Source organism: Tachypleus tridentatus, chromosome 2, assembly GCF_004210375.1.
Source record: "Tachypleus tridentatus isolate NWPU-2018 chromosome 2, ASM421037v1, whole genome shotgun sequence".
Lineage (NCBI taxonomy): Eukaryota > Metazoa > Arthropoda > Merostomata > Xiphosura > Limulidae > Tachypleus > Tachypleus tridentatus.
The window spans coordinates 146,463,065-146,490,137 of NC_134826.1; the positions used below are offsets into that span (position 1 = coordinate 146,463,065).

At 32.9% G+C, this 27,073-nt stretch overlaps 1 protein-coding gene across 1 annotated transcript in view; it reads left to right on the top strand.

Moving 5' to 3' along the window:
* Positions 1 to 11,355: 11,355 nt before the first annotated feature.
* The window catches only part of Daxx (Daxx-like protein), a 48,506-nt gene continuing 32,788 nt past the window's right edge, over positions 11,356 to 27,073 (top strand). Inside the window, exons 1-3 of the mRNA XM_076491527.1 lie at positions 11,356 to 11,514; positions 21,294 to 21,407; positions 23,819 to 24,229. Coding sequence (XP_076347642.1) covers positions 11,437 to 11,514; positions 21,294 to 21,407; positions 23,819 to 24,229 — 603 coding nt within the window. The 5' untranslated portion in view covers positions 11,356 to 11,436. The remainder of the gene's footprint in view (positions 11,515 to 21,293; positions 21,408 to 23,818; positions 24,230 to 27,073) is intronic.

Below are 27,073 nucleotides of genomic sequence, written 5' to 3' on the forward strand. Positions count from 1 at the left end.
AAGTGTATGTTGTGTTATTGAAATTTAGAAACTGTACAAAACAGATATCCCAAGTGTTTGTTGTGTTATTGAAATTTAGAAACTGTATGAAACAGATATCCCAAGTGTTTGTTGTGTTATTGAAATTTAGAAACTGTATGAAACAGATATCCCAAGTGTATGTTGTGTTATTGAAATTTAGAAACTGTATGAAACAGATATCCCAAGTGTATCTTGTTTTATTGAAATTTAGAAACTCCACAAAACAGATATCCCAAGTGTATGTTGTGTTATTGAAATTTAGAAACTGTACGAAACAGATATCCCAAGTGTATCTTGTGTTATTGAAATTTAGAAACTGCACAAAACAGATATCCCAAATGTATGTTGTGTTATTGAAATTTAGAAACTGTACAAAACAGATATCCCAAGTGTATGTTGTGTTATTGAAATTTAGAAACTGTACGAAACAGATATCCCAAGTGTATCTTGTGTTATTGAAATTTAGAAACTGTACCAAACAGATATCCCAAGTGTATGTTGTGTTATTGAAATTTAGAAACTGTAAGAAACGGATATCCCAAGTGTATCTTGTTTTATTGAAATTTAGAAACTGTAAGAAACAGATATCCCAAGTGTATGTTGTGTTATTGAAATTTAGAAACTGTATGAAATGGATATCCCAAGTGTATGTTGTGTTATTGAAATTTAGAAACTGTATGAAACAGATATCCCAAGTGTATGTTGTTTTATTGAAATTTAGAAACTGTACAAAACAGATATCCCAAGTGTATGTTGTTTTATTGAAATTTAGAAACTGTATGAAACGGATATCCCAAGTGTATCTTGTGTTATTGAAATTTAGAAACTGTACAAAACAGATATCCCAAGTGTATGTTGTGTTATTGAAATTTAGAAACTGTACAAAACAGATATCCCAAGTGTATGTTGTTTTATTGAAATTTAGAAACTGTATGAAACAGATATCCCAAGTGTATGTTGTGTTATTGAAATTTAGAAACTGTACAAAACGGATATCCCAAGTGTATCTTGTGTTATTGAAATTTAGAAACTGTACAAAACAGATATCCCAAGTGTATGTTGTGTTATTGAAATTTAGAAACTGTACAAAACAGATATCCCAAGTGTATGTTGTTTTATTGAAATTTAGAAACTGTATGAAACAGATATCCCAAGTGTATGTTGTGTTATTGAAATTTAGAAACTGTATGAAACAGATATCCCAAGTGTATGTTGTGTTATTGAAATTTAGAAACTGTACGAAACAGATATCCCAAGTGTATCTTGTTTTATTGAAATTTAGAAACTGTACAAAACAGATATCCCAAGTGTATGTTGTTTTATTGAAATTTAGAAACTGTATGAAATGGATATCCCAAGTGTATGTAGTGTTATTGAAATTTAGAAACTGTACAAAACAGATATCCCAAGTGTATGTTGTGTTATTGAAATTTAGAAACTGTACAAAACAGATATCCCAAGTGTATCTTGTGTTATTGAAATTTAGAAACTGTACGAAACAGATATCCCAAGTGTATCTTGTGTTATTGAAATTTAGAAACTGTACGAAACAGATATCCCAAGTGTATCTTGTTTTATTGAAATTTAGAAACTGTACAAAACGGATATCCCAAGTGTATCTTGTTTTATTGAAATTTAGAAACTGTACGAAACAGATATCCCAAGTGTATGTTGTGTTATTGAAATTTAGAAACTGTATGAAATGGATATCCCAAGTGTATGTTGTGTTATTGAAATTTAGAAACTGTATGAAATGGATATCCCAAGTGTATGTTGTGTTATTGAAATTTAGAAACTGTATGAAACAGATATCCCAAGTGTATGTTGTTTTATTGAAATTTAGAAACTGTACAAAACAGATATCCCAAGTGTATGTTGTGTTATTGAAATTTAGAAACTGTATGAAATGGATATCCCAAGTGTATGTTGTGTTATTGAAATTTAGAAACTGTACAAAACAGATATCCCAAGTGTATGTTGTGTTATTGAAATTTAGAAACTGAATGAAATGGATATCCCAAGTGTATGTTGTGTTATTGAAATTTAGAAACTGTATGAAATGGATATCCCAAGTGTATGTTGTGTTATTGAAATTTAGAAACTGTACAAAACAGATATCCCAAGTGTATGTTGTGTTATTGAAATTTAGAAACTGAATGAAATGGATATCCCAAGTGTATGTTGTGTTATTGAAATTTAGAAACTGTATGAAACAGATATCCCAAGTGTATGTTGTGTTATTGAAATTTAGAAACTGTATGAAATGGATATCCCAAGTGTATGTTGTGTTATTGAAATTTAGAAACTGTACAAAACAGATATCCCAAGTGTATGTTGTGTTATTGAAATTTAGAAACTGTATGAAATGGATATCCCAAGTGTATGTTGTGTTATTGAAATTTAGAAACTGTATGAAACAGATATCCCAAGTGTATGTTGTGTTATTGAAATTTAGAAACTGTACAAAACAGATATCCCAAGTGTATGTTGTGTTATTGAAATTTAGAAACTGTACAAAACAGATATCCCAAGTGTATGTTGTGTTATTGAAATTTAGAAACTGTACAAAACAGATATCAAAATAGTTTATTTGTGCTGTTTTGGTAGCCATGACATTTTGTCAAACGATTTATGAATTCTAGATAATTGACAATACAAACTTGTAAGGAAAAGGAAGCTGTACAACACAGACTGATTTATCTCATGCAGATAAGCTGTACAACACAGACTGATTTATCTCATGCAGATAAGCTGTACAACACAGACTGATTTATCTTATGCAGATAAGCTGTACAACACAGATTGATTTATCTTATACAGATAAGCTGTACAACACAGATTGATTTATCTTATACAAATAAGCTGTACAACACAAAAAAATTGTAATGATCTCTTAACCAAAAATAAACTTATTGTAATTAGCATTCAAACTTGGTGATATGCAATATTCGATATTAAAATGAAATGTTTATGGTGTTCCAATTGTATTCAAATAATGTATCAAAATGTTGTTGATAGTTTGGAGTTCTACTGACAAAGTGTTATTACAGTAATGAAATTAATTAAATATCCCAAGCATGGTTAAGTAAGAAAGTTAATTACAGACACCAGGTTATCCACATGATTTTATGAAATCTGTTCCTATCTTGTAATGCATATATATCAAATGTATCAGCTGAGTTTTTATGTTTTTGCAATACTTATGTGAAATACGTGTTTAAATCTTATCTCTACTGTCATATCATTAAATTCAGTGAATCATGGAATGTGTGTGTGAAGTTTACATGTTAGAAAATAAAATAACTTGATCTACAAGTTAAATCTTAGGTCACCATAAAATTACCTTTATTAACACTTTGTGACCAAATCATAAAATGTTGTTTTTCAGTGCTGGGATTTGAACTCACAGCAACCCAAGTTATATTTGAAGATTTCATTTTGTGATGAAGACACATTTTGTGTCATTTTACGTGTTTGAATTAAATGTTTATTGATATGAACATTTTTATTGTTATTTCAATGTAGTATTTCATCGTGTACTGCCTTAGTTCACTATGTGTAAATATAGATCACAAATATCGATTTAATATTTGTATGTTTATTTTCTTTTTCGATACTTTCAATAATTATTTATTTTGTATTTCTGATACCCAAGTAATTTAATAATGTAATTTCTCCTGAGTTTTCTTTTTTTAAGTTTAATAACTTTTTAGATGTTGTTTTTATTAACAACATACAAAACATTTTACTACGTTGTCACTATTAACTGTATACGAATCTCATTATTTTATAATAAAAATATCGTCTACCCAACAAGAAATAATTGTAAGTCAACTGAATCAATCCATCGATTTGTAGCCCAATAAATCTCTAGATTGAAACTTATCTATAAACTATTTTTCGAATAAACGTAATATTCTATTTTGTTACAAAAAGTACAGGCATATAAACTGTTAAAAACATCGTAACAAAAATCTACAACTGTGTTAAATAAATCAACACAAAAGTACCTTTGAATACGGTGTTCCCAAGTTATCTTCATGTACTTTAAGTAAACACATATGTATCATTAAATGTGTATCAGTTTGTGTTCGTAAAGCTTTCGTACTGTATTAGAAAATACAAAATGACTACAACTTCATGCTAGAAATTAAAATGTCTTTGTTGTATAACAGAAAATGTTTGTTTGTTTTTCTTCAAATACAAGTCCCTGCTAAACCTTGTATCAAAACCGAGATGTTGTTTACTAAAATCAAATAAAAAGTAAATTATGCTAGACATAGAAATATTTATTTACCTAGTAAATGAAGGGTGATTTCAAAACTTTTTACGAATTAAGTATATCTATTCAATCACGCTACAAGTTTCATTATTTCGTTGTAATAAACTCGTGTAAAAATATACTATATATTAACCTTTTTAAAGCCTTCCTGTAGTTAGGCCTAATAGAGCAAAGACTGCTGAAGAAACGTTGAAGCTGAAGTTGTTAAAAGAAGTATCTTTACAAATAATTTAATTATACAAATTAAATATTCGTTTTAACTCTTTCAAATATCTGCACAACTCAAGTGTGAATTTAATCATTACAAATTATTGTGCAAATCAGATGTCAAGTTTAATAATTAGAAACAATTGTACAAACCAAAAATAAAGTTTAACAATTTTAAAAGAATGTATAAATTAATTATCATTATAAATTGGCCCGGAATGGCCAGGTGAGTTAAGGCGTGCGATTCGTAATCTGAGGTTTGCATCCCCGTCGCGCCACGGCTTGCCCTTTTAGCCGTGGGGACGTTGTAATGTTTCGATCAATCCCACTATTCGTTGGTAAAAAAGTAGCCCAAGAGTTGGCGGTGGGTGGTGATGACTAGCTGCCTTCCCTCCAGTCTTACACTACTAAATTAGGAACGGCTAGCGCAGAGAGCCCCTGAATAGCTTTGCGCGAAATTCAAAAACAAACAAACAATCATTATAAATTGTCGTAGAAACACAGTATCAACTTTAATCAAGAAATATCGTTGTAAAAACAAGATGTAACTCCTTTGAAAAGTTCAAATGATTGTATAAATCAAATATCGATTTTATTTATTATAAATGCTCACACAGATATAGTACCAGCTTTAATCATTTCAAATGATTGTGCAATTATGAACATTTACCATTAGAAATGATAAGACAAATGTGATAAGCGGGCCTACCATATATTTTCTACCTGGTATAGAAAGTTTTCAGTTATTGAGTTTCCGTGCTGTAATTACTAAAGTAAGGCTTGTAAGCCTTAAAAATCCGAAAGGAACAATAGCATATCGGATAACAACCTTTTTAAGAACACGGAAACACCTATGTACTGTCTAGTTACATCGAGAGACCTTGTCCATTCGTGGAATTCTTAATCATGGATACTGGCCCGGCAAGGCCAGGTGGTTTGGTACTCTACTCGTAATCTGAGGGTCGTGGGTTCGAATACCTCTCATACCAAATCATGTTCGCCCTTCAACCGTGGGTCGTTATAATGCTACGGTCAATTCCACTACTCGTTGATAAAAAGTAGTCCAAGAGTTGGTGATAGGCGGTGAGAACTAGCTTCCTTCCTTCTACTTTTACTCTGCTAGGGACGTCTAGCGCCTATAGACCTCGTGTTGTCTTGCGCGAAATTCAAAATAAACAAACAATTTGGACACTGTGTGGGATACAACAAGAGGCGACTATGAGTAAAACGACTCCACCGTAGGTTAATGCTTCAGGAACTGTGGGAGGAGCAACTGGAGGATCCTGATCTAATAACGTGGGCTGTTCACGTTTCCAAATGAGGTCAAGTCTGACCACCGCTACCAGGTGAGTATACCAGTTACAACTGCAATCAGGTGTGTTGTACCATTGTTATCAGTCCTAAAAAAATGTAACCCACATTTGTAATAAACAAAACATTCGATGGCCGCAAATGGATTGAGACATTCAATAATGGCATGTGCGGTGTGTGCTGCAGAGAAGAAAACTTGCGGAGACAAAGTTCCTTTTATAAGGATAGCTCTACACATTGTTTATCCTGGAAACTATATAGCATGATTGAGTTGGAGCACTGGAAAATTACCAGATGAACCTGGGAGCCAACTTTAACATCCAACTATTTACTGAGTTGTGTCAGGTGCGGTGAAAACTGGTATTTTACCTTACAACTACAGTTTAGCGTTTTAGTTGAAGAGGCAGTACAGACTACTTACTAAGTGGATGTTTGCGAAGTTTTTTTAATCTTTACGAAACAAACTAGAATGAAAATTTGCTATATATAATCATGAGATATAAAACAGCGGAACAGGATGTTCACCAAACATGCTCATGATTGGATTTTTTTTTTTTGGTTTTGGATTTTCGCACAAAGCTACTCTAGGGCTATCTGTGCTAGCCGTCCCTAATTTAGCAGTGTAAGACTAGAGGGAAGGCAGCTAGTCATCACCACCCACCGCCAACTCTTGGGCTACTCTTTTACCAACGAAAAGTGGGATTGACCGTCACATTATAACGCTCCCACGGCTGGGAGGGCGAGCATATTTAGCGCGACGCGGGCGCGAACCCGCGACCCTCGGATTACGAGTCGCGCGCCTTACGCGCTTGGCCATGCCGGGCCCTCATGATTGGACAAGGACTGTTGCTACCTGTGGATGTTGCATAGTCTTCCATCATGAGGAGTAGTTTTCCAGTCTTTACAAGATTATGCGAAGGAGCTAAGACCAACGATGGTAGATGAAGAAGCAGTGTTATGATCAGATAATGAAAAACAGACGCTTAATTGGTAATCAAATCTCAACAATGAAGAGAAAACTGGAGAACGAGATGAAGATTTGCTGGAACTGGAAGCAACTACCAGCTCCGACCAGCAAACGATAAGCGAACGTTGATATAAATGGGATTGGTCTCCAAACTTAGGATGGTTAGGTAACTGGCATACTACTGGCCAAAATGGGTGCAGCAATCACTTTCTTTTCGATCCACGAGTAATAACTCAAAATGTTATGATTACTGCTTGATTGTTACAATTAGAACAACCATTAGGTCGAGAACCTAATGATTGAAAGGATGAAGCATTTCTTGCTTTCCAAACTATTTGTTATGCACACTATGATGTGGGATTTCCACCTGATTATTATACACTTGAAAGGTCAAGCAGGTAAAACTCTTCTGATTGAAAGGATATTGAAACCAATGACTTTCAGAACTATGCTGCCCACAATAATTGATTAAGGACATGAAGCCACTACATTCTTAACCCCGGGAAATGCTTTCCAATACCAAGAGTATGTCGATGGTCGTCCAAGTCTGGGAAAGATAGAAGGCGGGTAGGATCCACCATGGTTGTGACGTTGGTAATGGGGACCAGCATGACATCGGTGGAGAAGATCAGAGTAAATGTAATATTAATTCAGTAGTTCCTGTTATCAATGATGAAGTTTTGACTCTGACAGCAGGACCTACTAGATGATTGTGAAGGATCTATATTGCTGTAGCCTTTGAGGTACCATTTGCAAAGAGACTACTTAAGGTACCTCAGACGGCAACTGTGAAAGAAACTATCAGCAAAGCCACCAAAAATGATTATGAACTGGTTTATATTTTTTATTAGTCTTCCTTCAAACACAGTGCCAACTTGCCTTCACCTGTCCAGTTACTTAAATTAGGCCTAATTGAAGTCACAATTGCTTTGAAATAGATTATCCGTTTTGAATTAATGTCGGAAAATAGTAGAACATTTACATTTTTTTCTATCAAATTAAGAACTTTTTTGTAATGAGCTCTTCATGTTATTTATTTTTTTATTTTTCTAATGAAACAAAATGTTTAGTTGTTGTTATTTTTTTTAAATGAAATCGTCGAATGATCTATAAATCCCAAATAACCCCAGGAAAGTCCAATAGATAACAATTGAGTATTTTAAAGGTCTCTTGTTGTTGTTTTGAATTGAGCACAAAGCTACACAAAGGGCTATCTGTGCTCTGCTCACCACGGGTATCAAAAGCCGTTTTTTTGTGTGTTGTAAGTCCGAAGACAATTCGCTGTGCCACTGGGTGGTTAAAGAGACTAACAATTACAAATGACAACAATACTAAAGTACTTTAACAATGGGCATGAAATTCAGAATAACAGTTCAGTGAACCTTATATTTACAGTAAAAGTCTAAACCATTATAAACATTTAATTACAGGAAAAGAGACCTAACAAATAAATATGACTAAAATTATGGTTAACTATGCTGTGCTCACAACTGGTATCTAAACCCGGTTTCTATCGTTATGAGTCCACAGTGTCATTATAGACTTCCTGCTATAATGAAAGAGAAGAAAGTAACGTGAAGGACCTGAACCAAGAATGTGATGAAACTTGACACAGACGAAATAAAATACACAACAAAGAACGTGACCCATTAGAGTGACACTGGACGGTGTATGAGAAAAATAGATCATACTAACCCTACGCGGAATAAATCTACAGAAGTATGCAAGAAACTACATCTTAAACGCCAGGAAATCATTCTTCTAGAAAACATACAAGAGAACTGTGATAGGTTTAATGTTTTGCACAGATTTGTCTTGAAATCTAAGATGGCTGAACTACAGCCGCTTGTGAAAGCAAAATACATCTATAACATTAAGATATGTACAACAAAAGTGCCACGATACAAAAGCACAAAAAGATGTGAGCTTAGTTTTGTCCATCGTGTACGTCCTTATGTTTGTGTAGCAAAAGCTAATGAGCTAATACAAAAAAGGCATATACTGTGTTTTAACTTCTAAGATGAAATTATTTGATAAGTATAAGTGGAATAAATTGTTATGTGTATTTATCGAAACATTACTAAACGCAATTATCTTTTATTTACATGAAAACCGATGAATAGGTTTGTTTATCTATTGTTAACAACGAAACTACACAATAGGCTATATGTGCTGCGCCCACAGCAAGTATTGAAACCTTATGTTTAATATTATAAATCCTCAGGCTTACAGCTGAGCCATTGGAGGTCTAAAAAGTTGGATCTGTCAAAATCAAAAGCACTAAAATATATACGACTTAATAACATTATTAATTTGTTAAGATTCTTAAGTTTCTTATAGCGCAAAGCCACACCGGGCTACATGCTGTGCTCATAGCAGGAAATCGAGCTCTGGATTTTAGCAAGATTTGAAAAAGCATAATACTTGTAAAGTTTCGATTTAAAAAGCAAGAAATTGGTTATATAATGTTACGTTATATTCAGTTATTTTTGTTGTTGTTTTGAATTAAGCACAAAGCTACACAATGGGTTCTCTGTGCTTTATCCACGGTTATCGAACCTAGATTTTAGCGTTGTAAGTCCGCAGACATACTACTGTGCCACTGCGGAAGGCAGTTATTTTTGAAAAGTAAACAGTGAGATCAGAGAGTTGGTCAATTTCATTTTTTTTATTTCTATTTGCAATTTTATTTGCAAAAATTGATTATTTCTAATTTGTTTATCAAAATAAAGACGAAATATTCCATTGGGGATCAGTTATAAGCGTAACCTATATGTTTTTTTTTTATCTTATAGATTTGACAAACCTTTTTATAACATTGACATATATAATGTACATTATAAATACTACTTACAAGTTTAAACCCATGATTGAAAAAAAAAGGAACTTGCAGGTGTAAAAGAATGAAAGATATTTATAAGTATCATAATTACTTAATCCTTTTGTTTGTTGTTATCGTAGTATAATAAAACTTTGAGTGAGCTATTTTCACATTACAGATTATGTAGTCATAGATATTATGGAGTCTTGACAGCGTCAGCCTATATTATTCGTTTTATTGATTTTATAAATAAAAATCTGATTTTATTACTTGTAAATTGCAATTATTTAAAAATACATATTCAAAATTTTGAAAGAGGGACCAGTCGTATGTATTATTGTAATTGAGAAATTTTAAACTAATAGTAATTTCAGTTGCTGCTATAATAAGCGTTGAAAGAGGGACCGGTCGTGTATATTATTTTAATTTCAGTAAATTAATAAACATTCATTCTTCTTTTGTATTAAAACAAATAAAATTCGCTCATCTTTTCGTGATCTTTTTGTCGCCCGTATTTATACATCCAAAAATTAATTAGAGGTTAAGCTATTGTCAAGTAGCCTTAAACACTAATTGTGTAGTAGTTAATTATGATAAGTATGTCGAATTACTTCCGTGACAATGCTTTTAACACTTTATTTTTGAACTCACTTTACTTACTCCAACTATACCGCAGTAGTACAGCGGTAAGACTTGAAATTTACAATACTGCCGTCAGTGATTCGATTCTCCTTAGTGAATGCAGCAAATAGCAGAATGTGGCTTTTGTTATAAGAAAAACGCACCTTAACTTTTAGAATTAGTATGAACTTGTAGTGAAATTATGAATTCATTCATTTTAGGCAAATTTTATTTGGATGCAAATCTTAAGTGAAAGCTACAACAATAGTGTTATACGCAATTTACCTTATTACTGCTTACGTACATGTCATAATGGAGGTTAGGGCACACAAATCCACGAGTTCGTCAACCATTACTGAAAATGCTTGCCTTTTCAACCGTGGAAACGTTATAAAGTGATGCTAAACCCATTTTTCCTTAGGAAAGGGTGACTGAATAAATGACGGTGGACGATGTTAACTAGCTGCGTTTTCAATAGTTTATTGTTTTGGAACGATAAGAACCCAATAACCCAAGAAAGTTCGAAAGGTGGGCTTTTCTTCTTCAGGATCAAACTGGATTTTGTAGGGTTTTATCGTTTGACATTAAGATTTATTTAATCTGCTCGTTTTCCTGACATCTTGAATAAATTTGACTTTTACGAAGCACATTTAAGTCAGTTTAACTGTTTTAAGTAGCGCAGTATAAGGTGCATTCATAAAATACAAACCTTGGTCATATGTTTCTATTAAGAAATAATTGGTATTCCCCTAATTTTTATATGTGACTCATATTAACATATCAGGCGAATGTTTGACTTTTAACGTGATGCGAACTTGGAATTTTTAGATTCACAGTCTGGGCATGTTAACCAACATGGTATTGTTGTGTTGAGAATATAAACTGAAATACGCAGTGTGAAATGTACAAGTAAATATAAATAGACAAAATAATAAAATAAAATAAGCAGTTTCGCATTACTTTATTTTATTTTTATTAAATTATTTCATATTTTTATTATGGTTTGCTCAATTCAATTATTATTTTAAGAAACATACTTGGTATAAAGTTTTATGTAAAATTTAATTTCCTACTGATACGAAATACATGTTTGTTTGATTTTCTCTTTGTTGGTTATTTTTAAAAGTTCACAATATATGTTAGTTGTATTAATAATTATATTTCTACCAGCAGATAGAAGGAGTTTTTTTTGTGTGTGTGGTCAAGATGGCGGTGTTTAACCAGAAGGCAAAAGTTCCTGTTATTGTTCTTGATAGCGATTCCGAAGAAGAACAAACAATTCTAGTAAGTCTGCTATTTTTCTTAAATAATTAAATTAAAATAACAAATAAGTTGTAGATTTGTTTAATGTTTTATCATTCAGTATTTAACTTGTTTTCAAAAACAGCTATAGTAAATCGACATGAATGATAAGTTTAGTGAAGCTAGTCTTAGTGTTGTCGTGTTGCGAGAAATATTGTAGTCTCTATATTAAATATTGGACTTTTTTTTTTCTTGTTAAACACAGTACAGTAATACGTGATAGATTGTATAAAATAAGGTTGGAGCCTGATATTTGGGCTATTTTTTACTCGTATTGTTTATGTTGTAATTCCATTTGCCAGTAAAAGTTTAAAAGTTTTATTTATTGCAATTGTACAGTTAACGGACTGATATGATACCACTTGAGGGAAAACAGTATTAACGCCTACGGACGTTTCATGAAAACGGAAATGTATATCTTTAATTTAGGCTATTTCTACGTAAAGCTTTCGAGTTTAGTCACATGAGGGTCATTCCATGTCAAATCATCCAGATTTCAGAAAATTTTCCAGGTGACCTCCTCAGAATACCTTGAAAAAATTAACATGTGCTTACCTACCCATATAGTGAAAAATTGCCAAAGATTAGATCAATATCTCTAATAGTTTCTGATTTACAGCCCTGTAAAATTTAATTTTGTTTTATTTTTGGCAAAATCATTTACGGGCAACTTTGGTTGCTTAAAGCTGCAAGAATAATGGTTGTAGAAGGCTGAAATTTGCTACACTGACTGAATTAATCTCACAGAATTCAAAAATGGTCTCAAACCAAGTTTATCTGTCTTAGAATTTTCATAGCAATGCTGTAAAATCACCTGAAAACCCAAAATCGTAAAAAACATTGGTTTATTTATTCAGCCCTACCTCTAAGACTTAATATGATACAAAGCTGAATTTGTTATTCAAATTTCCTATAACATATCAGTTGATAAATTTGCAATTGTAAATAAAAGTCTATTAGATCTGTAAAAAAATGTAGTTGCATGCAGCTTATGATTTAGATAAAAATAACCCTACTTCAGGCCACAAGTGACCATTTACACCAGTTATTCATCCTTTTCAGATTTTTACCATATATTCTTACATCTCTGAATATGATCTACAAAAAAAATCAAGATGGTGTTCAACCTCCTTTTTGAGTTATAATTTTTTAAAGTATCTTCTGACCATATGTGTTTTATTTAAAAAAAACAACTTCAATTCAGGTATGTTACTGTGCAAATATATCCATACAGTTGTGAAAAATATTATGAATCCCATTGAAATATTCTAATCAGCCTTTACCATATATTCTTACATCTCTGAACATGATCTTCAAAAAAAATAATCAAAGTTGTGAAAAATAATAAATTAACAAGCAGCTTAAATAAAATAATTGATTTATTTGAATTACATATTTGTAAAAAAAAATTGGTTGTTTGGGAATGTTGAAATGTTATTTCTGCAGTCAGTGTAGGAAACCATGGTCCTATTGATTGCTTCAGTATTACTCAGTTAATGTTTCACCCAAAAATTTTCTGGTAAAAGCTTTCACTTCAACTGAATAAATAAATGCAATAAAGTTCAATGGGAAAAGTATCAGAAGTATTTGTCTATTCTTCATCAAGCTGATATTAGTTTAACTTCAGATAAACATTACATCTGCAATATTTATTTAATTAATTATCATATATTGTATGACCAGTGACTTTTTCTCTTACATCATCTTGAAACATTAGAAATCTGTCCAAACACATTTGGTTACATTGCACAAGAATGGCTAGTTTCTTTTAATAATTGAAGAAATTTTGATGATGACATAATCCTAATTTATTGTGCAATAATGGATTAGGGGGTCATCAGACCATTATGACCACTGAGATGGAGGGTATGCACAATTTACCTGAGTACAATATAGGAACTCGTCTAGCTGATCCATGTCACTTAAAGAAGTATTGCCGTAAAACTGGACCAAAAAAGACTGGATTTATTTTCCTCTGAAGAAACTCAACCATACCTGCATAAGTGTAATGCATACACAATATATTTCCATTGCCATGTGATCTAACTAGTTATGTCAATAAACTTGTTCAGAAAAGAATTAATTCTTTCTTGTTTCTTACAACTTCATTATTTAAACTTGTGAAAGGCTGGTTAGAATATTACAGTGGGATTCATAAAGTTTTGACAGGTATTTTTCAAAATTGTATGAATGTATTTGGACACAGTAACACACCTGAACTGAATTTTATTTTAAATAAACAACGTATGGTCAGAGGATACTTTAAAAAACTATAACTCAAAATGTAGGTTGAACACCATCCTGATTTTTTTGTACATCTTATTCAGAGATGTAAGAATATATGGTAAAAATCTGAAAAGGCTGAATAACTGGTGACATGGTCAAACTGTGGCCTGAAGTATGGCTATTTGTAGCTAAATCATAAAATGTTGCATTCAACTACATTTTTTACAGATCTAATAGACTTTTAATTACAACAATTGCTGATTTATCAACTGATATGTTATAGGAAATTAGAAAAAAAATTCAGCTTTGTATCATATTAAGTCTTAGAGCTATGACTTATTAAATAAACCAATATTTTTTATGATTTTGGGTTTTCGGGTGACTTTACAACCTCACTGTGAAAATCCTAAGAGAGATAAACTTGGTTTGAGACCATTTTTGAATTCTGTGAGATTAATTCAGTTAGTGTAGCAAATTTCAGCCTTCTACCACCATTACTCTTGCAGCTTTAAGCAGCCAAAGTTGCTCGAAAATGAATTCACCAAAAAAAATTCATTACATTTTACAGGGCTGTAAATCAGAAACTATTAGAGATATTGAACTAATCTTTGGTAATTTTTCATTATGTGGATAGATGAGCACATGTGAATGTTTTCAAGGCATTCTGTTGGGGTAACCTGCAGCCCCCTGGATGATTTGACATGGAATGACCCAAGATAATGTGACCCTACATTTCTTAATAGTGGTTCCAAAGTTTACAGTTAGTCACTATTTCACATTTAAAAGAATAAAAGAGTCGATCAAAATATGAGATTTCTATATATATCGTTTTTGTTCATAAAGGAACTGCTATTTATACTGGAAAGACAATGAATAGCATAAGTGTATTAATATTCTAACGTGCCAATTTCTAAACTATTATTTATACAGAAAATGAATAAGCTTGTTAGATACAACAAAATATTTTGCTAAATCATCTGGGCTTACTATTTATATGGAAACCAAATATTTAGTAATGGTATAACAGTATACAAATAACTAACATGCTGATTATTTACTATTTATTAATGCAAAAATTGTTTCAAAGCAACATAGAGTGGGGAAATTTTGATAATGTAGTTATTATGAGACAAATAACTTAGACTGATGGGACTGAGTTCCTGATCAATAATCATATGTTAAGGACTACTGAGGTACCTGTTTTTCTCTGCTATTTTTGTTTAGAAATTTTTCTTATCAAAAATGTCTTATGAATGTTTTAGATAAAAATGCTAGTTTATTTACTTTGACTTAAATATGTGAATCTGTTTAAAGATCAGGATTGTGATAGCTGCTAATATGGGCATATATTAACTAATAAGTACATCTTGTGAAAAAGTTTACATAATTTCAACAAGAGTTCATTTGGACTTTGGTCTTTCAAGACTTCTTGTGCATCTATTTTTGAGAAAAGGAGAAATTTGAGCTCACTCAAGAAACCATCAATTCTGATACAAAATCTTCCATCCTTTCACAAGAAGCTTTCTCGACTTATGCTGTCCCCTGTTAGTGCAAATATTTGCTCACCATTATCGTTGCTATTTTTGTTTATTGTTGCATATTAACACATAAGTTATCATGTTGCAACCCTCCACCAACACTACCCATATTGTAACTAGTGTCATCTTTAATCTTGTACATGTTAATCACTTCATACTGATTAGACTTTGTTTTCACTCACAATATACTTGCACTATCCACACATCTTTATTTTCATGAATTTCCACTTTAGGTGATTTATAATTCTATGCCTTTTTTCTCGTTCTTGGAGAGTTAAGATTTATCTCCTCTTTCAGTCTTGGGAGATATGTACTTACAGTTTTAGGTAATCATGACTGTGACTACTCTTACAGTTTAAAAATAAGATTTTCAGCTCATAAGGTGACAGACTTGGTCCATCTTGAGTTGTCCAGTTTGGTGTAACAGTCAGAACACTCTGGTGATTATCCTCACAAGGTTTTCAGTGATCTGTTGGTTTTGGAGTTGGATGGTTTTTGTTGTTTTTTTCCGTTATTCAATATGTTTCTTAATTATGTTGTTTTAGGGGATTTGGCCATCCTTATTTCTTTTTTGGTACATTTGTTATTGAGATATATTATGTTCTGTACGTATGTTCCCGGTTTTGAATATGACTTTGGGTCATTATTCCAGGCTTCCTCCTCCCCTGGATATTGAGGTCTATAGGAAATGTTGGAGGGGCCTTTTGTGTTTGGAAGTGTCTCTCATCCCGCCCTTCCAGGCACTGTGAATGATCATGCATTTTATTATCACCACGTCCCCACTGGTAAAGCAGTAAGTCTTTGGATTTACAATGCTAAAATCATGGGTTTGATTTCCCTTGGAGGACATGGTAGATATCTTGATGTGACTATGATGTAAGAAAGACACACACACACACACACACACACACACACACACACACACACACACACACACACACACACACACATTATAACCATTCCAACTTCTCTTATTTGGAATTGTATCCTTTGGTGTTGCTTCTTTTTTAGTGGGCATGAAATCTTGATTATTAAATTACATTTTCCTTTATCTTATTCTGACTACCCTTCTGGGATCAGGGTTGGTTGGGCCAGACTTCATTTTGCCCACTTTTGGAAATCCTTGAGTTGATCCATGGGTTCTAGAAGTTATGTCATTAAGTTTTATTTTCTACTTTCATATGTCTCCTCTGTTTTGTCTGATTCCATTCCCTCTTTTTTCCCATCTTTATGGCTGTTCTGATATCCCATTCATCTCCTTTGCCCAGTCAGGACTCTTCACTGGTATATGATGTGGTTCCTGAGTCCATTTGTTTCTTCAGTGAAATTCTCACCTCTCCCATTACCATTTTATGTTGCATTTGCCTAGCATTTTCTTTTTCTCCTCATGGTTGTTACCTTTTTCATGTCTGTTTTCCATCAGCTCCATCACCTTATGTCCCTGGCTGCACATTTCTATCTTCCCTTGAAGGACATCATTAGTGCTGTAACTGTTTATCTGTGATGGTAAGTACTCCATTCCTTTTTTTTTTTAGGAGTCTTTATGGCATATTTGGATCCCATTCTGTGGAGAGTGTTACTGACCTATAAACATGCCAGATAACTGTGACATTGAGACTCTTCCTACTATGGACTTGATATACCATTCCAGATGCTGCTAGGTGTTAGCTGGTTAACTCCTTCAGTATGCTGTCTATGCTATCAAAACATGATGGCATAACACTTATCCAGGTCACATTATGGCTACCATTGAGCTGGAACGTTCTGCAGGACTGCTTGCAGGTATGCCTCATGGTCTTTTGCTTCAGATATATGTTTGTCCCAGACAGTACATTTATGAACTAACATGAATAAAGTAGACAGAAATTACTACCCATCTCTGATCTGTGGCATTTGAGATTTGTCTTACTGCAGACATGGTGTGCAGTTTCAGATGCTCTCAAGTGTTGGATAATGCACTCTATAAGCTCTCTAAGCTTGGTCACTTTGCTTTTCAAAATAGGGTATTGTGGTTAACCAATGCAATGTCTTTAGTGCTGTGGCCCCATAGACAACTTTTTCCCTTCTTCTTTTGGTGGGGCATGGCATTTCTTGTCCCTTACCAGATTATAGCCACCAGGATGGTGGATCATGGAGGCCTGCCCTCCTGAGTCTGCATAACATTGCTTAGTTTAAAAGAGTAAGGTGGAGTATTCTTTTGTGTATGTCAATGGTGTGATGCTTTTCCTATTGTAGATTTGATGTACAAATACAGATGCTGTCAGTTACTGCATGTAGGACTTTTCTATATATTGCAGTTTGTATCCCTGGTTGAGAAACCCTCTTTTTTACCATCACCCAGATATCAGTTCCCAGGGATCAGGTGTTGGTTAGAGATGGTCCTTTCACATACATCCTCACGTTTGGCTGATATCCTCCTGCTACTGTGATCTATATGATGAATTCTCAATGCCTCCAGGTTCTGGACTGGAATGCAACCTCATACTTGCAGTCCCTCTTCCTACTGTTCACTGGATGTTAATTTTTGGTAGATCTGATGTTATTTGCAGCTATACAAGACACGTAATTTCTCGCTTGTGAAAGGCTGAGTACCCTTCTATAAATGCAGACTGTTCAATAAAATTCCCAATGCCTCATAGTGTAATGAAATGTGTAAAAGTTATCCTGTGTGTGAGAATGTTTGGCATTAATTCATGTTGTCTGCAAATTATGTTATATCTTATGAATGTTAAATGCTCTAATATTTATTTATACCCTTAAATAGAGAATTATTTTGTTTTTTACTTTTAAATATTTGAAACACTTATTTCAAGGTTTCTTGTTCCAGTCAGTCATTTAAACTAATGTTTTAAGTTGTTACATAAATATGAAAAGAAGGGTTTATACTGATCACAAAGGATTTCAACATTTTGTGTATTATTCAATATCTTGTTTCATATTTTATTTTGTCTAACTTAAACAACTTTATTATCTATAGATAGGGTTGAAAATTCGTAAGCTCCATATCAATATGTATAGAACTGACAAATGAAGACCATACATACAAATTATTTGAAAGAAAGACTTATCATTGGACAAAAACTAGAAGATTCTAAATCAGGTTTGCTGATATATTTAGAACAAATAAAAAGAATAAAAGGAATTGGCCAAAAGACTTGAATGTACCTAACAAGTAAAATATTGAAAAGAAAGCACAGGTAAAAGGAAAACTTAAGAAGTAAAAAAAAATGCCTTCTAGGTTTAAGCAATGTCTGCCATCCTTATTCTTTACCTCAGTGACCTTTTGTCTTGATGAAACCAGAAGGCCTTCTAGCTTTAAGCAATGTCTGCCATCCTTATTCTTTACCTCAGTGACCTTTTGTCTTGATGAAACCAGAAGGCCTTCTAGCTTTAAGCAATGTCTGCCATCCTTATTCTTTACCTCAGTGTCCTTTTGTCTTGATGAAACCAGAAGGCCTTCTAGCTTTAAGCAATGTCTGCCATCCTTATTCTTTACCTCAGTGTCCTTTTGTCTTGATGAAACCAGAAGGCCTTCTAGCTTTAAGCAATGTCTGCCATTTTTATTCTTTACCTCAGTGTCCTTTTGTCTTGATGAAACCAGAAGGTCTTCTAGGTTTAAGCAATGTCTGCCATTTTTATTCTTTACCTCAGTGACCTTTTGTCTTGATGAAACCAGAAGGCCTTCTAGCTTTAAGCAATGTCTGCCATCCTTATTCTTTACCTCAGTGTCCTTTTGTCTTGATGAAACCAGAAGGCCTTCTAGCTTTAAGCAATGTCTGCCATCCTTATTCTTTACCTCAGTGTCCTTTTGTCTTGATGAAACCAGAAGGCCTTCTAGCTTTAAGCAATGCCTGCCATCCTTATTCTTTACCTCAGTGTCCTTTTGTCTTGATGAAACCAGAAGGCCTTCTAGCTTTAAGCAATGTCTGCCATCCTTATTCTTTATCTAAGTGTCCTTTTGTCTTGATGAAACCAGAAGGCCTTCTAGCTTTAAGCAATGTCTGCCATTTTTATTCTTTACCTGAGTGTCCTTTTGTCTTGATGAAACCAGAAGGCCTTCTAGCTTTAAGCAATGTCTGCCATTTTTATTCTTTACCTCAGTGTCCTTTTGTCTTGATGAAACCAGAAGGTCTTCTAGGTTTAAGCAATGTCTGCCATTTTTATTCTTTACCTCAGTGTCCTTTTGTCTTGATGAAACCAGAAGGCCTTCTAGCTTTAAGCAATGTCTGCCATTTTTATTCTTTACCTCAGTGTCCTTTTGTCTTGATGAAACCAGAAGGTCTTCTAGGTTTAAGCAATGTCTGCCATTTTTATTCTTTACCTCAGTGTCCTTTTGTCTTGATGAAACCAGAAGGCCTTCTAGCTTTAAGCAATGTCTGCCATCCTTATTCTTTACCTGAGTGTCCTTTTGTCTTGATGAAACCAGAAGGCCTTCTAGCTTTAAGCAATGTCTGCCATTTTTATTCTTTACCTGAGTGTCCTTTTGTCTTGATGAAACCAGAAGGCCTTCTAGCTTTAAGCAATGTCTGCCATTTTTATTCTTTACCTCAGTGTCCTTTTGTCTTGATGAAACCAGAAGGTCTTCTAGGTTTAAGCAATGTCTGCCATTTTTATTCTTTACCTCAGTGTCCTTTTGTCTTGATGAAACCAGAAGGCCTTCTAGCTTTAAGCAATGTCTGCCATTTTTATTCTTTACCTCAGTGTCCTTTTGTCTTGATGAAACCAGAAGGTCTTCTAGGTTTAAGCAATGTCTGCCATTTTTATTCTTTACCTCAGTGTCCTTTTGTCTTGATGAAACCAGAAGGCCTTCTAGCTTTAAGCAATGTCTGCCATCCTTATTCTTTACCTGAGTGTCCTTTTGTCTTGATGAAACCAGAAGGCCTTCTAGCTTTAAGCAATGTCTGCCATTTTTATTCTTTACCTCAGTGTCCTTTTGTCTTGATGAAACCAGAAGGCCTTCTAGCTTTAAGCAATGTCTGCCATCCTTATTCTTTACCCGAGTGTCCTTTTGTCTTGATGAAACCAGAAGGCCTTCTAGCTTTAAGCAATGTCTGCCATCCTTATTCTTTACCTGAGTGTCCTTTTGTCTTGATGAAACCAGAAGGCCTTCTAGCTTTAAGCAATGTCTGCCATCCTTATTCTTTACCCGAGTGTCCTTTTGTCTTGATGAAACCAGAAGGTCTTCTAGGTTTAAGCAATGCCTGCCATCCTTATTCTTTACCTCAGTGACCTTTTGCCTTGATGAAACCAGAAGTCTTGTCTGCATTTTTTTACCTGCTGTTAAGAAAATGTTTGTTTTTTGTCTATATTCATAGATAATTACTTACTAGGTGAGTTCTCATCTATTAAATATATGAAATAAAAACTCATTTGTAGTAGCAAAGGATAATAAACTGTGCTTCAGTTTGTTTTTTGTTAACATAGTAAACATTAGAAGTACCATAAAAATGCATAAATATGTCAGTACTGAAAAGAAAGACGTTCATTGTAAAACTGAGGGATATACATCTTTTGTAGTTTGTTTAACATTAGAAGGGGATTCATTCCCACCCATAATAACCTTCCTCATGTTGTTGTGTATTACCTTGTCAAGTTTGGTTCTGATTGATCAAGAAGTGTAGAAACATATAAGGAACACACACACACACGTTGGTGTGAGTGTGTCTTCCACAACGGGCTATCTGCTGAGTCCACCTAGGGGATTCGAACCCCTGATTTTAGCATTGTAAATCCGAATACTTACAGCTGTACCGACGGGGGACATGTTTATTAGTATAAGTTAACGTACATGCATGTGTGAAAATGTGTATCACACCAAGATTTGCCACAAACGTATTTTGGGTTTTACACATTTATTTCCTGTAACTAGGTGTTAAATATAAATATATTTCTAAGAATGTAGTTTTAGTTTTTTTATCAGACATTCACATGCATAGAGAATAATAGGTTAAACTTTTTATGAAGGTTCAGCTTTAAATTCCAGTTTATTTTCAACAGTGTGATTCTACTGCTCAGCCAAAACTGCTTATAAAAAAGGAAGTACCCAAAGAGAAAGTATTCAGTAAGAATGAAGTGGAAGGATTGGACAGTAACAACAAATGTCTTGAAAAGGTAAACATCTGAGTAAAATTATTTTATCCATGTTAACAAGTTAAATACTTTCAGCAGAATAATAATACTACTGGTTAAAAATGAAGTAAATTAGTATTGTGATATTTCTGTAGAAACTTGTTTGTTCAACACTGATGTTTGCCTGATTGTCTTGGGTAAGCCTGGTTCATACAATTGTTTCCAAATCTTTGTGTATATTTTGTGTTTGTGTATAAAATGCTAATAAAATTGTGTAATACACTAATGAATTCTTAGTCATTTGTTAATACACTTTTGCATTGCATTTATACATATAATAATGTAAGAAATCGGGTTCTCAGTAACATATGTTGTTTTGATTAGTACTTGTATGAAAAAGTATTATTTTGTCATTAAAAATTAATTACACCACAAACTCATTTCTGGAAGTAATAGAGAAATATATAGGTTTTGAAATAAGATTAAGTTAACATTACCTTCATGGGTAGACATGGGACTTGAAGTATGTACCTTTAAAAAAAATTACAATAATAGCTATTGTTAAGATATTTTATGGGAACGTGTGTAGTTTTTGGTTTATAGTTAATAATACAAAACTTTGTTTCAATGATTATTTGAAGATATGAACCAAAACTTCAAGTAATAACTAAAAGATGAAGTTCCTTTGAAACTAGACACAGTGATGCTAAATGTTTAGACTTTGGCGATAAATTGTCTTAAAATAGTATATTTTGTTTTCTTGAACATATATTGAATAAATAAACTTGTTCAAATCAAGAACAAGTCTGTTGGTAATGATAAACTACTAAATGTTTGTGGATTAAAGAAGAGTTTACTCAAAATGTTGCTAAGTGAAAAACAAAATTTAAACAAAATATATATTTATATATTTATAGTGCTAAAGCTAATTTTATTATTCTCACATTTTTTGTTGTGTTTTTCCATTTGCAGATTTATAATACAAATTGCATGACCATTAATGTTTTAAACTTTATTACATATTGCATGGCCATTACTGTTTTAAACTTTATTACAGATTGGATGGTCATTAATGTTTTAAACTTTATTACATATTGCATGGCCATTAATGTTTTAAACTTTATTACAGATTGCATGGCCATTACTGTTTTAAACTTTATTACAGATTGCATGGCCATTAATGTTTTAAACTTTATTACAGATTGCATGGCCATTAATGTTTTAAACTTTATTACAGATTGCATGGCCATTAATGTTTTAAACTTTATTACAAATTGCATGGCCATTAATGTTTTAAACTTTATTACAAATTGCATGGCCATTAATGTTTTAAACTTTATTACAGATTGCATGACCATTAATGTTTTAAACTTTATTACAGATTGCATGACCATTAATGTTTTAAATTTTATTACAGATTGCAATGCCATTAATGTTTTAAACTTTATTACAGATTGCATGACCATTAATGTTTTAAACTTTATTATCATCACCAGTGTTATTTGAAATAGAATCATGTACTGATTTTCATAACTATATTATTTCTTAATTGCCCGGTTATAGAATTGTAAATAGAGAAGATAGTTTTATTATACAGGCTGTTTTATATGCAGTACTTTGTGTTAACTCATGCATGTTGTTTCAATAAACTTTTTGTATGTATTATATATACAGGGTGTTCAGAAAGTCACTGTGCACTTATATATTTATTAACAGACATGTTTCAATATAGAATACAGGAGGTAAATATGAATGACAATTATAAACAATGTTGAAAGTGACCCCTGTTGGCATCAATACAGGCCTGGATCCTTCTTATTTTGTTTCTAAACACTGCTATCAGTTGCTGGCTTGAAACAGACTGAATAGACATATGATTACAAAACTGCATAGTGACTTTCCGAACACCCTGTACAAAAAATAAGCAGATGTCCTGATTGTAGGAAATGAAATTGTAATGATCCTTGGTAAAAATAAAAAAGTAGAGACTGGAACTGTAAGTTTTTTTTTTTTTTAGAATATTGGGGTGGTCATTCAGTTATGACAGTTTTTATGTTACTATATTACAGTACGTATTCAGTTCGTTGTTTTGTTGTTCCCAACTGGTACAGTGGTTAGTCTACAGATTTACAACACTAAGATCAGGGTTTCGATTTTCCTCGGTGGGCTCAGCAAATAGCCCGATGTAGCTTTGCCATAAGAAAACACACACACACACACATACTTGTTTTCTTCTACCATATTGGAATGTCACCACAGAAACAAACAAAAATTTTATCATTGCATTTTAAGTTTGAAGCACATCTCTTCGTACCTTCAGTGTCTCCTTTGTTTTTCAGTTTTTTTCTCTGTGTGCTGGCAAGATATACTTCAAATAAGTGAAGAGAAAATTTGTAATTGTTCTTTGAATTCTATTGATAATTGTTCATTTGATGTTCCTTTCTATTTACTAGTTCATTGCAGCCTGCACTCCTTTTATGAATGAAGGTAAAGAACTTCAAATTCTACAAAATTTGAAGCATCTCACTAAACATGTTAGGACAGACTATTTACAGTCTTCTGAATTTGTAGACTTTATTGTCTTGCAAACTAATAGGGTTCAAACGGATAAGAAAGATGTTTTTGTAAGGATAAAAGAAGTATTTGAAGAACTTAAGGCTTACAGATTAAAGAAATCTATAAAGAAACAAGATGTACAACAGCTGTCGTCTAGTTCCCATATCAGAGTACAGGAATTATCTGGAATTGTGGAAACAAATTCGGACTCTTCTGATGCAAAATTAAGTGGGGTGTCTGCTGTGGAGTTAAAAGAAAAAGAGAGGCGGAAAGAAAAACATGTCAGGAAACTAGAAAAACTGTTAGAGGTAAGTTTTAAATAATACACAATGTTTACACTTGTTGGTCACTTGCTTTTGTATACTTTTATAAGAAATATAACTGTTATAAAAGTTGTAAAAGAAAGTAGTACAGAGAGCACTAGATACGTTTTTGTGAGAAAAAAAAATGAATATGTTTAAGTAAATAAACACAAGTAGATTAGTACTCAAGGCATCACATTAGACTTCAAAATGTTTCAAACTTTTTGTACATGTAATACTTTAGATGGAGCACCTCAACGCTTTGTAATAATTATTCCATCATAATTTTATATGAAGAACCAGCTTTAAGTTTTATCACAGTGTGTTAAATTTTGGCAATTTGTCCTCTGTCAAAACATGAATTTCCTGTTCTTTATTATTATTGTCTTGTTATGTTATCATCTTCACCTTTCTGTTTGTATCTTGTAATATTCATAGGTACATAGCTTTTGATGCTTTTGAAGCTATGTTCTTTGTGTTTTAATTTAAACAATACATGATATTAAGATTGAGAAAGTTAACTGAGAAGTTTAGAAAGAGTGGTATTGTATAGATTTGAGTAACAAATGATAAAGGAACAGTTGACTTAATGACCTGCGAGATAAAAATGATTTAAAACTCACATTAGCAATGATATAATAACACGTTTCTTTATGTAAATTCATGACACACTTTCTCAGTTTTTAAAACGAGACCACAAGAAATAAAATTCATACTCCATGTGTCTAAAATTGTTGGAACATTTATTATAGAAATTTGAGTATATATTAGATTGCTATGTTGCCCCATATGCTACATATTCACATAAAAGAGACCTCATCTTTGACCCATTTGGTTTGGTAATAATGTGTTTTATAACTGCTGATTTGTTTGGAGAACCACTAGCTTCTATTAAAAAATTTGGTTAGTTACAATATTGAGAAGATGGATAACTCGTGATTGTGAGGAAGGTCAAAACATTGTTTGCTCCACTAAATAGTACTTTGTCCATCCATGCTAGCCATATTTTACATGTATAAGATGGATAACTATTTAACAATTTATAATAGTTGCCTAAGTGATTGCACTATATATCTTGTTATGTATTTAAGTAATCAAAGAGTGAGTTACCTGTTCGTTTACCAATCAAACCTTGATAGGTTAGGCATAGGTACCATGATCCTTAGATGTTAGGCCTACAAGTGAACATTGCTATAGCAAACATTAATTCAAGAACTAAATTATTTCATTGTCATCAAATGTTTAGGACTTTTTGTGATGGTAACCTAAAAGCACACCCAACAACTCTTATGATTCAGATGTAATTGTTTTTGTTTTGTTTTTCATTTTACACTTATACAGATTGTTGTGTTATTTTACAAGTTGCTGCACAATTCTAGAATTTTCCAATAACGTTTTTCTGGTAATAATTTTCTGGAAGTAATTCATCATATTGCATCTTAGTCTTACAAATATTTGAAATATTACATTAATTAAATGCTTATGTAGTAAGTGTCTGTGGTAAATTAATTATTTTTTAAGAGGAAAGAAGCAGAAAAATGCAGTTCTGTTTTCTCCCCAATAACTCCAACAAAACAAGTGTATAGCAAGCAGAAGTGCATGCATGGGTATAAGGGAGTATATTGGATCCAGTTCTAAACAAGTTCAAAGCAATCAGGTGAAAGAATGAACAACAAATAACTCATCTTGCTGCCCATTTAAAAGTCAGCTTTATTGACTTGCATAATCTTTAAACTTAGAGCCATAACAACTGTAAAACATTGGTGAATACTATCCTATTCAACAGGTTTGGAGTTACACACAAGAAGTAAGTTGTAAGATGGAGGAAATAAGAACCCTTACCTGAACTTCTTGAGTTGGAAATGCTTGTCTGGATTATCCATGTGAAGTGGTGGATTTGTTGGCACATGACCAATTTATAGATGCTGTAAGAGACAAGAATGTGAAAATTGGGTTGTAGCAAAGTTGGTGTACTTGTTTAAGAAAGCTCTCCATTTGGTGATGAAACTTAAATCTAGTAAAGTCTCAGATAAAGAATCAGAGGAACCATCTATAAGTTACTGGATCATCAGATCAAATTGTATTGAAACATCATTTCTCCTGATGATGATTCTAGGAGAATTGGAAATATTAGTTAGGCAGCTAATTACACAGAGTATTGGAAATATGTAGTATTGAAACATCTACTCCATCCCTGATGATTCTTCTAGAAGAATTGGAAATATCAGACAACCGATTATGCAAAATGGAGGAAATAAATCACAAGGTTATAGATGTTTCATAACTTGAAAGCACACATTGCCGGGTACTGCAGACAAAAGTCTGAAGTGAGTAACTTTTTCCAAAGAATGTAGGTAAAATGAAAGTTATAAACATAGGAAACATGGCCATTAAACCTGAGACTGCAGAAATCAACAGTCGTTACAACATGGAACAAATACTTGTTTTATGGGTAAAGTTTAAATTGAGAATACATCGTCTTTCCTAAATGAGACAAGAATTTCATTATTTTCAGGAAAACAGTCTGCAGGTCCATTGGTTTATAGATGTAAAACCTTGTCACATGTTGATCAACACTGGATCTCTGGCTACAACACATTCATCTTGTTTGGTAGGAAAAGGTGGGAAGACACCTACAGTGATGAAGAAAGATTGATACAAACAACATGAAGTTCCAGTGAGAAAGTTAGAAGTTACCCTTGCTATAAGAAGTTTATTTATATTTCATAATATGTGGCGAATTGGCATAGCAGAGTAATAAATATTGGGAATTGATGTAATATATAGATGTGTGTGTATGTGAGATTGGGCTATATTTAAATGGTTTCACAGATTATAACCAAGAAATTC